This window comes from Haliaeetus albicilla, chromosome 11 (genome assembly GCF_947461875.1).
Source record: "Haliaeetus albicilla chromosome 11, bHalAlb1.1, whole genome shotgun sequence".
Taxonomy (NCBI): Eukaryota; Metazoa; Chordata; class Aves; order Accipitriformes; family Accipitridae; genus Haliaeetus; species Haliaeetus albicilla.
Window position 1 is genome coordinate 30,220,061 of NC_091493.1, and position 16,664 is coordinate 30,236,724.

The window sequence follows — 16,664 nt, forward strand, 5'->3', positions numbered from 1 at the left end:
CAGGGGCCCCCAATCCTTGTGTTTCAGAGCGTAAACTCACCACCAGCTGGAATAATGAAGCAGATACCCCAATGGAACAAAATGTTACTGTTAAGCAGTTCATGGTTTCATGTACTATGTGCTCTCATCCAGCCCTACCTTTATGTGGATGCTCCCTTGGAAAGGGGTCTGTTCTCGCTGCCTGGGGGGAATGGCAGAGCTGTCTGTAACTCATGTAACTGGGGCCATTTCCTTCAGGTGATGGAGGCTCCTGGTGGGTGCTGCACCCTCAGACCTGCTGGGCTGGGTCCTTCTGACTTCTCTAATCTCTCCTAAGCTTTAGGAGTGGTTTTGGTGCTGTTAAGAAGGCTCAGCAACCTACAGGAGCTGGGCAGTGCCTTGTGGGATGGAGCCTTAGCCATCTCTCCTGGTTTAAAAAACATATATATATATATATACAGTCCTATGTCTCTCTAGGGTCTTTTGTTGGTATTGCCTGTTTTGCTGAATCCCAGACCCAGGGTGGTGTTTCTGCTGCAGCGCTTCATCACTGCTCAGGCCAGGGGCCTTGGGGGTGAGCGCTGAATGCCTCTTGAGGCTCAGAAGAGCTGAGGTTCCCTATCTACAGTTTGGTAGGTGGGTGGGTTGGTTGCTACTGCTTTGCAAGAGGTACCGGGAGACTCCATCCCAGAAGTCCAGCCAGTCCTTGGCTCCCTCTACCCTCCACCTCCTAACTTCTGTCCATTTTTAGCCATTGCTGCCTCCCCGCTGGCTCCCAGCCCTACTTTTCTCTTTCAGAGCTCCAGGCAATAAGGTGCAAAAGCTGCACCTTTCCACCACCTCCCCCTGTCCTGGTGCCCCTCATCCCCTTCAGAGGGCCCAGCGGGAAGGCTGCTCCTCTCAGCAGGAGATGGGCTCACAGTCCCTGTGCCTTGGGTTGCCTTAACCAGCAGCAGTGGTGCTTTGGGAAGCCAGGATGAGTGTTAGCCACTCTCAGCTGAATGCCCTCAGCACAGGCTAGGTATAGGTCACCACCAGCTAAGTCACTGATGGCTCAGCCAATCCCTATGTGGAAAAAAGCAGGAGATTGTTCAGATGACTCAGAAAAACTTTTTTACATAGCACTAGTAAGGCAGAAGAATGACCAGGAAAAAAAGATTAAATTTAAGGAAAAGCAACACAGAGATGCATTTTTTTTCCAAGCTTTTAGTCACAGAGGACAGGGAGAAGGGGCCACCATTTTCTGAAAATTTTGGGATCTCTTCTTTAGAGAGGATTTTGTTGCTAGGTAAAAGTTTACTGACACTTTCCGGGGTTGCCTGAGGCTACCTAGTGAGGCTGGTGCCAGCTTGCTTTAACATATCTAACAAATGTTGTCTTCCAGGCTGTGATAATGGCTGCAAGCCCTACTTATTTAAGTTAATGAAGATCAATTAGAAGTTAATTAGGACTTTTGGCTTTTCCTGCTGACATCAAGAACAGAGCAGGAAAGATTTCTTGGAAAATACAGTTGAGTAGAGGATAAATGTATGCTATCAGACTGCAATGTTTAATAGACAGTTTGAGCATCATGATCTGTGCCAGTGAAGCAGAATTTCTAGGGAGCTCATTGCCTAACCCTGACATGCCTCGAGTGATGACTCCACTGAACTTCAGGTGGCTGGGCCAGGAAAAAGATTAAGAGTGATTCTATTTCCTTACCTCATTCCCAGCTCCCTGGGATACCATGTGCCTGCAGCTTTGTGTGCTGCAGCCAGTGTGAGATGAGGAGCCTTAGTTCTGCTGCCTACAAATCCCATATGCCTTTTGCACTTAGGGCCTTCTAGGAAGGGTCCATGGCTGACTTGTCTGCTTGGTGTTGATGCCGAGGCAGATAGGGTGTGTCATATAAACCATGCTGAGCAAATTCCTGTCACCAATTTATACTGAAGAGGGCTGCATGCTTAGTTCCATACTGACAAACTTTTTTCCCCCATTGCTTCTCCTACTCCATAATATGCTCTGGAAAAGCAAATACAAGAAGAGCAGTTGGATCTCCCACCACCTTCACGTCTCTTCTCCACAGTGTGGAGCTGCTGAATTTCTTGATGAAGAGTTTGGAAAGTCGTTTTTCACAATGTGAACCAAATAATTCATTGTCCTGTAATCATGTCCTAGGAAAGGACAGACATTTTAGCTGGAGGACTTAAAAAATGTCAGCTGGAAGCAAGTACTGCAGCCAAAGAACTTCTTCTGGTCATTGGCCGAACTCCATTTTGTTTCAGCTTGACCCAAAAAACAACTTTTATGAGAATGTTTCGAGAACTGAAGGAAGTTGTTTTACACTTAGATGTTAACTCCAAAACAAAAAGAAGAATAAACCCTGATCTTGTGAAAGCTTCACCAGAAGTCAAACCTAGAGAGAGGTGATATGCGTATGAATTGAATTCCTGCTGCTTTGCCTTTTGCATGTTTATATTAGCCGAAGTACCTTCAATACAAAAAAAGAGACCAGTCCAGAAATTCAGAAAACTGGTAATTAAGATATCTTTGGGAGATGGGAACCTGCAGTTCAAATTCATGCTCTGAAAAGGCAGAGGAGGAGTTTGAACTTTCCTGATATTTCTCTTTCTTAAGAACCTATTTTTAGTTACTTACAACTTTATCAAAATGGAACTATTCAGGATTAATTTTTTTTCTTCATTTGGGGTCTGTCTTACCTTCCCTCTGTCTGTCCTTATCACTGGGCTTTTATTTATATCACAGGGGTCCTGCGAAGTTTCCCTGCTTCTCTTGAGCCTGTGATGTCACTTGTAATGTCTGTGATGCTGCTTACAGTTTTAGTGTCCCTTTTGAAACTGAGAGGGTGAGGACACAACTGTGACTGTGAGAAAAATGAAGATGAACTATATCATTCTTTCAGGAGTGTTACCTTTCTCATGGGCTGAGTTCAACACGAGCTGATTTATAAGTTTGCCTGAGGCTGCATTTTTTTGGCAACTGATCTACTTACTGGAAAAAATTGTGTGAAATGTCAAGTTCTCTACAAAAAAGGTACTATTTTAAAAGCTGCTTTTTCTTTTTTTATAGCTTTTTGTCCTGCAGGTGCCCAGTTAAAGAAAAAAGAAAATGGAAAAGTCTCTATATTGTCACTACAACCTAATTAATTTCCTTGTAAACTACTAAAGCTAAGGGAGGTTTCAGTGCCTAGAATGGATTGTGTGTTGTTTGGTTCAAGGACACTACTGTGAGTTTTTCCAGTTTTATAACCGAGCGTTTCTGGAAATCAGAATTAATTTCATAAGTGATTTCACATACGGACTTTCCCTGACTGAAGGGTGTTTTTGTTTTTCCTTGAATCCTGAGACTGAACTAATCCAATGGCTTTGCTTCAGCCTGTTTATGGACGGTATGGTAGTTCTTGCATTCCAGACTGTATGTGCGTAATGTTTGGAAGATTAGTAATGATGTGTTATCATAGCCAAGGGCAGTCCAAGTAAAAGCTTTGTGTACTGTGACTGCTGGGTGGGTTTTATGCCACTTCTTTCACTCCAGGATTACTAGCCACGTTCTCATTGAACATCTTTTTTTAATAGTGGAGGGAAAAGGGGCCGGGTTTATGAGTGGATTGAAGCATCTGACTGTTTAGCCAGGAGTATCCTGACCTGACAGTATTTATTTTATATTTCATATGTGGAGACATGGCTTCTTCAGGGCTCTTGCTTAAACAGATACTGCCTATTAGCTAAAATATTTAATAATTTGGACTTAAACAAGCATCGGTTAAACTAAGCTTTCCTTAGGCTCCAGTTCAGGGCTTCCTGGATGGAACTGAATTTAAGACATATTCCATGTGTGAAATCTTGCTGTCTCTTAAGGGCCTGTGTCTGCAATGGCTTCTGTAGCTGGGAGATGGATGCATTTCTTAGAAGAACTCCATGACTTAACTTCTTACTAGGTACAAATACTTAAAATGTTTGTGTAATCTCTGCTTCTGTCTCTCTCCCTAATAAAACAGCCTTTTCTTCTTCCCTACTTTGATTGTATCTATTCATCACTTTCAAGACCCTCTTTAGGTGCATGGTTGTGCTATTAACATAAACTGTTGGCCATCTTAAAACCTCCTGAACTGTGGGCTTGTAAGGGCTGTGAAGAATTGCTGGAGCCCACAAACTACACAAGTTATATCAACTTTTGCACTTCTTGCTCTCCAAGGGATTTTGCTTATTTCATTGCCATCCCAGAGCCCGCTCGCTTCTGTAATAATGGAAAATGGGACACCTAAGAGTCATCTAATCCCTCCTCCTGCCCCAAAGGTGGATCATGTTTAAATCATTCCTGACAGATGTTTTGTGCAACCTATTTTTAAAACTGCTAGTGTCGAAGGTTTCAGAATTTGGCATACTCTCTCATTTGCCATTAGGAGGTTTAATCTGAGTTTCTGTTGCTGTGATTTAAGTCTGCTTTCTTCCATCTTCTTCACCCTGGGTATCAAAAACAATTTATTCCATTATTCTTTAAAGGTTATGTTCTGCCTTCAGTCCTCTCCTTTCTCAACTGAACAATACCCTTTCCATCATCCTTTTTTTGTGGCTCTGCTTTTGTAGGCTTTTTATTAGTCCTATACTTTCTTCTGAATTGCTCAATCCACTTCCTACTTAAAGTGCAAGTGCCAGACTGGATGTAGTGTTCTTACTGAGGCCTTATCACCACCAAGAAAAATAAGGGGATTATGTCAGACGAAACTCCTATTTGTACAGCTCTGGTTGATGGATGCCTTCTCTGCGACACCATGATATTGTTGACTCATGTTCAGCTCTGATCCTCTGTAATACTTCCCAAGTCCTATTCAGAACAACTGTTATCCGTCTAGTCATTCCCCATCCTGTACTTTCCCAGACTATATTTGCCCTTCATAAGTACAGGACTCAGCACCCGTCCTTGCTCAACTGCATCCTGTGGTTTTCAGACCGTTTCTCTGATCTCTCCAAATCATTCTGAAAACTCTTTCTCTGCTCCAGTTTGCCTACAGCACCTTACGCCACATGCAGATTTCAAATGTGTGATCTGTTCTGTTACCCAGACTGCTGAATAACAATTTAGGAAAAGAACTTAACCCTTACAGATTCCCAAATGATACGCCTTTCTAGTTTCACAGCAAACAACTCCTACCAGCTGTGAGTGAAGTTTTCCAAGAAGCTGTTCATCCTTCTTCTTGTAGCCTCATCTACAGTGTGTCACTAGTTTTCTTTTAAGAATATTTTCTGAGATGATGAAGTTTTTGCTGTGTTACCTGTGACCATGAGTTATTGCTCTTCAATTCACGTTTCTTTTTATCCCAATATTTGTCCTTGCTGTTCCTTTTCTATGCCCTTTCTCACAAGATGCCAATAAAGAAAGAGGTAAACTTGCTACTAAAGTGGGAAGTAACAAAGGAGAAGCCTTCCAGAGTTCAAGTTAAGGTTTTTTTAATTCTTATTATTTCCCTATCCTAGATGTCAGATGTTTCAATAAACTAATACGTCATCACAGATGATAATGGTTACTTTTTTCCTCCATGGTTACAATAATGGTTTGGGGGTTTTTTCCCTCCATAATTGTCTCTTGGGACTGCTTTGTCATTTTTCAGTCCCTATGATAATTATTTACAAAATCTATTTCTACAATCCAACGGATATTCTTCAGGTTCCTAGTAGGAATATGACTTTAAAAGTCCTTTTAGCTTTTCTAAAGGGGAAGGACCTAGCAAAAGGTTAACAGCTGTGGTAGTTCAGTAAAACAAGCAAGAACTGTAGGTTCTGAACTGAAAGGCTAATTTTAGAAGATGACCTCAACAGGTGAGCAGATCATTTCAGGTAACTTCAGAGTCCTTTGCTTCTCTGCATTAAATGTCAATGTGAATTTGTCTGTTGACTCTTACTCTGAATATATAGATTGCAGGAACTGAGTTAGATTCCAGGTCAGCAAGATCATGTTTTCCACTGGAAGCATTCCAGATGATGATAAACATCATCAAATAACTTCAGGCTCACCACGAACGTTGATGAAAGCATACCTCAGACTTCAGGGACATATAGTCTCACCTACCTTATCTAAATGCCATGCGAGTTGTTTGAAATCAGTGTAGTAGCTATGCAGCAAGTGCTGCATGGATTTAGCACGTTTTTGCAAGACATCTCTTTCAACCGTAGAGCTGGCCTCGCTGCAGCGGGCTGCCTCTCGTTACACGCCTGCGAGTCAGAACGTCAGTGGATTCCCCAATCTTGTTCGCTCAGGGCCCACAGTTCCCTCAAGAAGGTTGTCTCAATGTAATGGCTCAGCGCCACTGTCTGGCATGCAGAACATTCCTGGTTTGTCTCTGGAGATCCGAAATGCAAGTGCTGACATGTAACACCACAGCTGTGCAATTTGTCAGCAGGGAAGGGGGAAGGAGCTCTCCCTCGGCGGGTCCGTCGGGAGGCAGTGCAGCTCCGGCGTTCCCCCTGCACGAGCTTCCATGCCTTCCCAAAGTCGGAGCACCGAGGCGGGTCAAGCCGGCGGACGGGCCTCGGACAAGTGGCCTGTCAAAAACTCAGTCCTGCAGAACATCTTTCACAAGTGAGAGGTCCCGGGAATAGATCTGTTTGCCATAGACCAGATCAGCGTGTGCTGATCATTTAAGTCCAAGCCAGCCCTCCTGACAGGGGTAGGTCTCATCCCCAGCTACTTTCAGTGATATTTATCGTTCCTATTGCCCATCACGTGCTGGGCTTTAAGGACACCAAAGCAGAACTTAGGTATAACTACATCGGTCACCACATCTTTCCAATATGTGGATCTGAGAAAGTTTTCATCAGAAAAATAATAATGAAACAATAAATCTGATTTTAGGTTGGAGACAGCATGCCAAGCACAAAACCCCCATGGATTGTACTTCTTAAGGAAATAAAAGGTTTTCTTGATAGCTACCCACTCCTCTTTCTTGTTTTAAAACTCAGATGCTTTAAATGCTCAGCTGAGTCCCTGCTGGTGTTCAGCATCAGTAGCGGTGTACAAGAACTATCAATAATCAAGTGTGTCTCTAAATGAAGAGGGGTTTGGTTTGATACTGAAATGACTTGCAACAAAATTCATGCAGGAGTCTTATGATAAAATTAATATTTTGATTGGTTAATAAGGCCCAATGCTACAAGGTGATAAAATGACCATGGCCAAACATCAGTTATAGGTGCATAAGATGTGCAGTGTTTGGTACTGTACTACTTAGGCATACTTATAGAAACCAGTTGTCTTCATATAAAATTTAAAAAGGCCCTACTTTGCATTCTAATTTACGTTCAGTTTGTCCTTGAGCATTAGTAGTATTCATCCCTATCAAATGGTACTTAGCAGTTTTGCAAAAATCAGTGTTTTTTCCACGGGGAAAGAAAACAGTAAGGCTTAGACTTTGCCTCCAGCTATGCATATATCCATATAACTTGCATGCACATAAAGAAGAATTAGTATTTAAAGGCTTGAAGAATCAAGCTTTTTAAAGGCTGGATATTATTTCTAATCTAATATGCTTAAAAATTAAAAATGACTGAAGTAAAATCTGTACTAAATATGTTAATTATGGCTATATTCACTAATAGGAAAGTGGTACTAGTTATTAGCTACAGCTTTGGGGATGAGAGGAAAAAGTCCCTGATAGAACCACACATGCATTAGGAAGGGGTGGGGTAAACAAATAAATAAGCAATTATTGTAAATTCTCTTGTGCTTCTGGGGTCATGAAGGATGAGAACTAGAAGTGAGGATGACTGGAAACAGACCAGTTATGCCATGATATGAATTGAAGTATGTAATAGTGAAGGCACGGAAAGATAAGTTGGGTTATTAACATGCATGTTTTGCTTATCTCAAGAGCCAAAAGTAACATCAAGGTTTTTTTCAAAAGCACAGTTGTTCCTCAGAGTAATTTAACATTCATTTTTTACTGTGTCCATCATGCTTTCTTTGATTCCTTTTTTGCTTTTCTTTAAGCAGTTGGCTAATGTAGTTAAAATGGTAAACATTTGCCATTTCTGAAGCTAGAAAGGAGCATGACACAAGCCATTAATGACATAAGCCAGTATTTTGGGATCAAACAGCATGTGTAAACATCCTAGGTATGATCAGTTGCACATTCCAATCTTTTCTAAATTTACAATATGTGAATTGAGGATTATACTGTCACCGGCTTGAGGTGCTGAGGGGGTGTACAGCTTTTCACAGTAAATGCAAAAGGACAACATTAATTTATTCCGCATTGTTCTGCATCAGGACTAAAATTTTGCCCTATTTGCCTTTCATTAGCTGGATGCCCTGGCATATTTGAAAGTCTCAGCTATCCATGGTTGAGTGTCTGCTAGCTTGTCTCCAAAGGTTATCCTTTGCATCCTGATCTGCTTGAATCTTCAAGGCACATGATCATCATTGCAGCAGCCAGTCCAGCTCCTGAGTTTTGTCTTTCTCCTTTTGCAGATCTGCAACAAGGCTGTCTTTCTTGGTGTGTCATTCATAAGCTTCATTTTCTGATTGTTCATGGGGTGATTATTCTGCTTCCAACCTAATGTGTTTAGTCAAATTCCTTGGCTGATGCTGTTCCCCTATAAACATCAGCTCTATAGCCAAATACTTTTAAAGCGTTAGATCTCCCCTGTATTATCCTTTCAAACCATTAGGAAACTTTCTGGTACTTTCAGATGTCAGACAATTCTTTTTGTTTGCTCTTTGGAGTTTTTTTGTTTGTTTGTTTGCTTTGGCCCTGAGCTAAATTTTACCTGGTCCTTTGTAAATGTACCCTGAGTATTTCTGAACATCACCATTCCACTGACATGCAGTCATGGGCAGCGGAGCCTGCGCAGGTGCAGGAAAAAGCAAAGCAAGAATAACTGCAAAAGAACCTACCAGTTGTGGCCATTTGTTTCCATTCACATCCAGTGAAAAGAAAATCACCAAAACTGAGTTAAGTGAAAAGTGGTGCCGACTGAAATATTTTTCAGGAAAAGCTGATAGCAAAAGCTCATAGAAGTGAATAGAGACTTACCCAGAAGGCAGATTTCATATAGCCAAGCACTGGAAATTTCTGCTTCAGTCTTCAGCTTCTCTATCCAAACAACGATCGGAGAGAACAACAAGCAAACATGTAGAGCAAGCTCCAGAAACAGCGTTCAGCATAACCTGGGAAAAGCTGATGTGTCAATAATCATAATCTGCCAGACCTGAAGTGTTTTTCATCCTTTTTCTGGACTTTGTAGGTATTTTCCTTCATTAGTTTTGGGAGTCGAGAAAGAGAGTGCTTTCCTGCCTCCCTCCACAGTGTGTTAAGGAGTATGATGTTGCCATTCTTCCTAGATGAAGTCTTTTATTCCTGCAACAGGATACTTATGTTAATTCAGTCCTATTTAAGAGCTGACATCTTACTCTTAATGAAATTATTTTTGTATTTTAGTGACCATTTTATTGCTGCTTGCAGAACTATCGCAATGCTGTCTAGGTCACTACCTAGATCACACTTCATAAACATTAATTAAAATTCCTGTGCACTGTAGTAACAGTAAAAAAACCCAGAGTTTATTCTCCATTATTTCTGGGTTCCTTACCCAATTTGAGAATAAGCCATGTTACACACACAGTGGTACCTAAACTGGTTCTGCACTTCGCAGCTTAACTGAGCAGGATGGTTATGCTAGGGCACAACGCTTATGAACAAGCCAACCCTGCCCCAGAAATACTTGTATTATCTAGGTTTTCTGTCTTTCAGTTTTTTCACCCCCTGTTTCCCCTGATAATGGAGGATTGATTATATATTAATTTCACAGAGGATTACATTTGGGGTACTGAATTCGCAAAAGATTAAATTTCAGGTCACGGAGAAACAGACAGGTTTAGGCACGAACCAAAGAAAGGTCTTAGTTGGACTAATAGGCGTATTGACTTGATATAATCTTTATTCTTAGATGCGTTTCCCTGCTACTGTGTAACTATGGTTAACTGAGCTCTTAAAGCAATGAAGTTATAGCTATTTTTGTTATTTGATGCTGAACTATTTGGGGACATGGTATCCTGTGTGTGCCTGGTTCCATCACTTTTCTACTTTATGGTCCCTTTCTTTTTCCTGGGTTCTGCCTGTGACTTTGTCAGTCTACCCTCCTAAAAATTAAATATTCTGGCGTGAGTTCACATATACCAGAGAGCAGCTTCTGATTTACACTCATGCAAGTTAGAACAGTGGTTAGATCAGGGTTTCAGTTTTAGCGTGCAGACTCCTACAACTGGAAAACCAAAAAAGGTATTGTAAAAGGTGGGGGTTGTTTTTAATCATATTTGGAGATGCAGTAAGCATATTAATGTCAGCTGGAATTATTCGCTAGGAGTGTTTTTTGCATGAGTGCTCATTAACACCCATGGCATAAATGCTTTGAAAAAATCAACAGTTTTAATCTAAAATCATAGATATTTAATAAATTGGACATCAGCAGCAGGAAAGTCAGTGTTTTGCCAAGTTCATTGCCAGAATCACCATTAGCTGGCAGTTACACTAACACAAAATTTTACACGAGGGAAGAAACCTACAGATGTGATTTTTCCATGTGCATGAGTAACCACATTCCATATTAGGAGAACAGGAACTTGTATAGCAGTCCGCACTTGTTCAGTTCTACTGCAAGATCCAGACCCTAAAACTGTGTTGTTTGGCCCACCTACTCTTCTTCCTCTCTTGTGGCAGCACGCCAGAAATACTGTAAGGCTCGGACAGAAAACTGTTTTTGTTGATTTCTTGAGTAAGAGAGTCCATGAACCTTAGCCAGTCTGTGCTTGTTCACAAGCAGTGATACACACACCCATTTATTTCCATGGAGGACAACCAGTGAGACACCTTGGCATCTGAGTGAGCCTTGTGCTAGTGTGTTCTGGTAAGGCAGGGACCGGCTGGAGGTGAGGGGGCAGTGCTCCTGCCACACCAGATCGTGCCAAGCCAAACACCGTGGTATGAGAGAAAAAGAGAAAAAACCTTGACAAAATGCAGATGTGGGGATGAGGACCGCGGCTTTGAAGAGAGTGAATGGAGAAAATCTTTGCAGAGTTTTAAGACCCCATGCTGAATCTGAATGCCAGATTGTACACTGTATGTATTAAATGCAGAAATAGTAGTGCCTAGTAAAACACACTTGATCCATTTTTACAAGTGATGTAATGTAACTGTCTGTGCGAAGTAACACGTTCTTGTGACTATCCACCTTCTAATCCAGGGCCATGCATTAGTGTCATAGCTGTGCTCCTGCTGCCCTCTGAGCCATGAGTCACCATCTTTCACTTCCTCAAATAATTACAGGCAGCAGAAAGCGGCTGTCGCTGGGTCTCTCAAGGGCTTTCTCTGCTGCTTTAAGAAGAAGGAAATTCACACAAAGTCGCTCTTTGTGTGGATGATTAGTAGACACCTGAGACTCACTTTAAACCTCAGGCAAAGATAGCACTGCATGCTAAACTTCTTGTTTTCATGCGTTGCCTCACCTGTCTGCCAGATCTTACCTTTCCCTTGCTGGAAGATCAGCCATCTATTTACACGCCACTGACCACTCCATGGCCCTCGCCGAGCCAGAAGACAAAAAATATTGCAAAATTTTCTTCCTTGGGGGAAAGGATGTGAAGTTCTGTTGTTTGTATTTCTCAGAGTATAGAGCGTGTAAGTCGATGTGCCTAAACACGTACTGATTGCCATTCATTTGTAGAAGGTGCTGTTGGTGTTACGTTGCTACTAAGTAACTGTGCAACCAAAATATGGCCGGATTCTCCACTGCCCTGCACCTGGTTAGTGCTTTCCATCTGCAAAGTACGTGATAAATGCAAATAACTTAAAATTTTCCAGTTACTGGTAGTAGTATTTTGTACGCATTTACAAGGCTACATACTTGTAAATGACTATGCCAGGTGCAGAGGGGAGGAGAACCTGATTCCCTCCAAAATTAATCTTTCTCCTAAACTAGGATTAATTTTTCAAAGAAGCCAGGATGTTTCTGCTTTCCTCAGTGCGTGTGTAAGCGAGTATGTGTGTGTGTTGGAGGGGGGTTCATGGTTTACTGAGGCAGCGCAGGAGCAAGTATTGGAATGGTCTTTGACTCAGCCCTCTCTAATGGACAGAGCACGTTACAGAGGAAGCAAGAAGAGCTGGAAGGAACGTTTCCAGCGTTATTTGGTATGAGCAGCGCAATGTCTGCTCCTTCGGTCCTCTGAAATGTCCTCTCTAAATAGGTGCAGGTAAAACCTTTTTATCACACCGTATCATCGTGTGGCAATCCCCGTCCTTAATCCTGTGTTGTTACAGCAGCGGGTAAAGCCTTGGTGCGTAGGTCTTGATCCCACTAGTGTGCGTATTTGGAAGGGGGGAAGCCCGGGATTGACGATCCTTTATTAAAAGCAGGTTCTTTGGCTGGGCCCGGACTGGGGCTTTGCTTTAGGGCTAACTCTGCTACTCGAGAAGGTTTATATTGTTGGCTGGGGCGTACTCCTCTCCCGTTTTGCACCAGCTGTGTCTGATAAACGACTAGTAACATTTCTGCGGAGGTGCTACTGGCGAGGGATTAAAATAATACGCACGCTCCCCCGCCCTGGGGTAGGGGAAAGCTTTGATGTTCGTAAAGCACAGCCGGGTGCCGCTCGCTCTTGGCCCCGCTGCCCCTTCTTCCCCGGGCGCGGCCAGGTACGGCCCGGCCCCCCAGCCCCGGGGCCGGGCCGCCGGCGGCGGCGGCGGCGGGGGGGTCCGTCCCGCCGGGCAGGTGCGGGCGGAGGGAGGGAGCGGGCCCGGCGCCCAGGTGGGGCCGGCGGGAGCGGGCGCGGCCCGCGGGGGGGGGGGGGCCGGGCCGGGCAGGGCCGGGGGCGCCGCCCGCCCCTCCAGCGCCGCCGAGGCTCCCGTGCGGCGCCGGCCGCCCCCGGCCGGTAGCGGCAGCGCTCCCGCAAGGGCGGGCTCAGCCGCGGCGGCAGCCGCAGGGGGCTGCCCGTCCCGCCGTCGCCAGCGCGGCGGGGGGGGGGGGGGGGGAGCGCGGTTGCCTGCAGGGCCGGTCCTCTGCCCCCTCCTTCTCTTCTCTTCTCCCTCCCGCCGCCGCGGAGGGGCTGCTCGGCCGCCCGCGCCTCCCGCCGCAGGGGGCCTCCCCGCATGGTCCCCGCCGCTGCCATGAGCCAGGACCCGGCCCCCCGCGGCGCTGAGCCGCCGGAGAGCGATGCCCGCAGCGGGGCCCCCAGCCGGGGCCCCGGCCGAGGGATGCCGCCGCCGCCCAGCCTGCCCCAGCTCCTCCACAAGTAAGAGCCGCCCCGCGTTCCGCCGGTCGCTTCTCCCTTCCCCGCCGGCCGTGCCCCCCCCCGCCCTCCCCCGCGCCCAGACTGACAGCCGGCCGGGCGGAGGGTCGGCCCGGCCCCGGCCCCGGCCCTGGAGGAGCGGTGCCCCGCGGGGCCGAGCCTCGCCTCCGCCGTCCCCACGGATGCGGGGCACGTATCCCCCTAAAGACCGGCACCCGTCCCGCTCCCCTGCGGGACTCTGCCGCCCGAGAAGTCGGTTTATCCGAGGGCTCGCCCCGCCACCGCGTCTCCTCCGGGCGGGGGTCCGCCGCCGCCCGGCAGCTCGGTCGGGAAACGGCCCCTTCCCCTCGCCGTGGCCGCCGCCGTGGCGGGTCTCGGCGCCAGGCCCGGGGCGAGGGGGCTCGTCCGTGCCAGAGGCGGGCGCATCCCCGCGAAACTGTCGCGGAAAAAGTAACCCGTGCAGGCGCGGAAGGCTTGTTAGTGAGGGCGAGGGTGGGTTTTGCGCCAGGAAAGAGGGGGAAAAGTCCTTGTGCAGACGCGGTGGTGCGAGCGGTACTTCTCCGGCTAAAGGAGAAGCTTGAAGAGAAGCGTAGTTAGTACGCGAAGCACGAGTAACGCTTAAGTCGGTCTGTGCCGATTCAGGATGCTTGCACGCACCGTATCTGATTTTTCCCGAGTTGTAACGTGTTGAAAGAGATGGGGGCTTTTAACAGAGCGGTAAACCTACTAACGAAGGCCCCGTTACGGAGCCGTTAGAACTGCCTTCTAGTACTTTAAGATTCGCTGCTCGAGTTGGCGAGCGGGGCGCTGGGCAGCGGCGTAGGTTGAGAAGTGCTCTTGACGTTATGTCCCAGGCCACCAACTGGCCTGAGCCTGCGTTTGGCCGCCAAGCGAAGCGCGAGTATGACAAAGCACTGTGGAGCTGCGGCGGCCTCGCCGCTGGGCTTGCGCTGCTTTCCTGCCGCGACCCGGTTATGAAAGGCGCTGGCTCAGGCATCTCCTTTATCAGTTTGTCAACAAAACCCAACCATGGAACTAACGGAGGAGGCGATTTCAATCCTCTCGCTTGCGTTTGCAAAATACATACGTACGCGTATATAAATATATACGCGCGCGTATGCTTTAACGTTACAGCAAACTTGGAGTATGAACGTTACTTTAAGTTGGGAATTGTGTTGTCATTTATAAGTGTGTATGAAACTGGACTGTTAAAAGTTGCTGGGGAGTGTGGCCCATAAATTTCTTGATGCTTGGTTTTCTTTTTGACTGTTTGCTTTTAAATCGCATCTTGTAACTTAATCGTGAAAACGTTAATGGTTCTTGTTACCCATATTTTTATTCCTAATTGGAAATACAGACGTGGGAGTTTGCATTGAAACTGAAACGTTAAGGGTCGCTTCCTAAGTCCGCTGGGCAGCAGCAGTGCTACATATGAATTCTTGTGCAAGCAGAAGGTAATTTACACTTACTCAAAACCAGTCCTAAATTTTAAACCACAGTCTCTGAAGATGGCCCTTATTTCTTCACGTTTATCAAAACTTTATGTGGATGTGTTTTGCGAGTCAGATAGGTGAAGCTGTCGACGCTGCTTCGTGATCGTATTTCTAATGCGGCACACGTTACGTACAAAGGCATTGCGTTTTCGCTGGTCATGCCTGCTAGCAAGTTATAGGTAGGAAAACTTGAAATGGTTTCCTTTCGAACCTATCTTTAGTGGAAAGATTTGAGAGAGGTGCCATGTTCTGACCATTCTTTGTCATGGTAATGTGATGCAGAATGGCAAACATCGACCGTCTCCATCTAAGGTCTTGCAACTTGATCGTACGGTTTTGTAACCACATGGCGTAATTTGGTGTGCGCCTCTGTGTTTACCTGATAAGTAATAAATCTCTACCCTGCATTTAATTGGAAATGCAGGCAAATTATATTTTGCTTTATGGATAATAACTTGCTGTTTTATAATCTGAATTGGATATTCAGTGATTGTTAGGAAGGGAGATGTTAGGGAATACCTTAAATTGCTCTTCTGAATTTATTTCTAATATGTTAGAACAGGTATTACGACTGTCAAAAGAGGATGGAACGGAAAGCAGTGATTCTTCTACAAAATGAAGTTGTGGCATTACTAGGAAAGAAAACATTGACCTGTTTTCCCGACCATTTTGATTTTCTTCACTCTCTTTTTTTTTTTTAACAGTTGCTGTCTTTTTGTTTTGCAAGCTGCAGTAAACAAGTGTGCAGTCGCAGAATGCTAATTCAGAGCCGTGTAGGTCAGAATGTTGCGTGGTGTTTAACTGGATCTGCCTGTTTCAACACTTGTGTTTTTCATTATACTGTTTAAACTTAAAAAACTCTCTGGATTCCTTCTTCCTTTCCCCCAGTGCTTTTGTTAGAAATTTTTAGAGATGTTAGGTGAAGACCAATATAATTTTAAAAAATTATTGCCTATATGGGCAGCTGGTAAACTTTCACTGTGAACACTGAGCACTGAACAAAGATTAAAATTTAGCAAAATGGGAGATCTGAAATGCTTTTGGTAGCAGCTACACTGGGTGAACTCGTGCGATGCAGGTAGCTTGTACCATATTCTTTAAGTGCCTCTCTGCTTTAACATTTATAATGTAATTTTAATATTAAAATATAACTGAATCCCTATAAAATATAACTGAAATTCCTTGCTGATAGTACCCGAATACAGTAAGATACAAATTGAAATATGCTGCCTACATGTTGTATTTTTCCCCCAAGTGACAACGTCATTTCAGTTGATAATAAAGGTCCAATCATAAGATTTACAGAGCAGTTAAAGCTTTCTATCTATGCAGGTTGTTATGATGTTGCATGGGAAAATACTTCTTATTTTCCAAAAGTAAAAGTCTTATTACAGTCGAAGCCCTTACGTTGTAGAGCAGAGAACGAAAAGCCAGTGGGGAAGGGAAACCTGAATTTACACACTACGGAGGATGACTTACAAAAACATACGCTTGCATACGAAATAAAATGGAAGACCGAGAAGAAGGAGAAGGACAGTTGTAATGGTGTTGGTTAGTGTTCATAACTGGTTTCTACTAGGGTTGTGTGGAAGGAGTGGAAATGCAGGGTAGGGGCTGTAGTCCCAGCAAGTGAAACACATATGGGAAATCTCTGAAAAGCCCTCAAATACCTATTCTGCACAGAAAGGTTTTAATGCGTTTTGGAACTGCTGGTTTGGGGGGGGTTCCCCCTGTTTTGGTAAGTCTCCTTTTATGGGAAGATTTTTGTTTCTAATTTGCAGTTACATTGCAAAATGTAATTTTTAGGTGACAGCTCAGTGTGTGACAGATTTTGGCACCTGCTCTTAGATTGACTGGAGTGCCTAAGCAGCATGAGAAAGTGGAGACTCCTATTAATAATTCCAGGTGTGTGATTCA

General features: G+C 44.7%; 1 protein-coding gene across 7 annotated transcripts in view; it reads left to right on the plus strand.

The window, feature by feature from the left end:
- Positions 1–12,907: 12,907 nt before the first annotated feature.
- Positions 12,908–16,664, plus strand: part of RBM20 (RNA binding motif protein 20) — a 108,894-nt gene continuing 105,137 nt past the window's right edge. For 2 of the 7 annotated variants that reach the window (XM_069796955.1, XM_069796958.1), the window contains exon 1: positions 12,911–13,257. In XM_069796955.1, the coding sequence (XP_069653056.1) occupies positions 13,115–13,257 (143 nt within the window). In that variant the 5' untranslated portion in view covers positions 12,911–13,114. Of the gene's footprint in view, positions 13,258–16,060; positions 16,299–16,664 lie in introns of those variants that run through there. The other 5 variants (XM_069796954.1, XM_069796957.1, XM_069796953.1 and 2 more) reach the window with 4 other exon arrangements.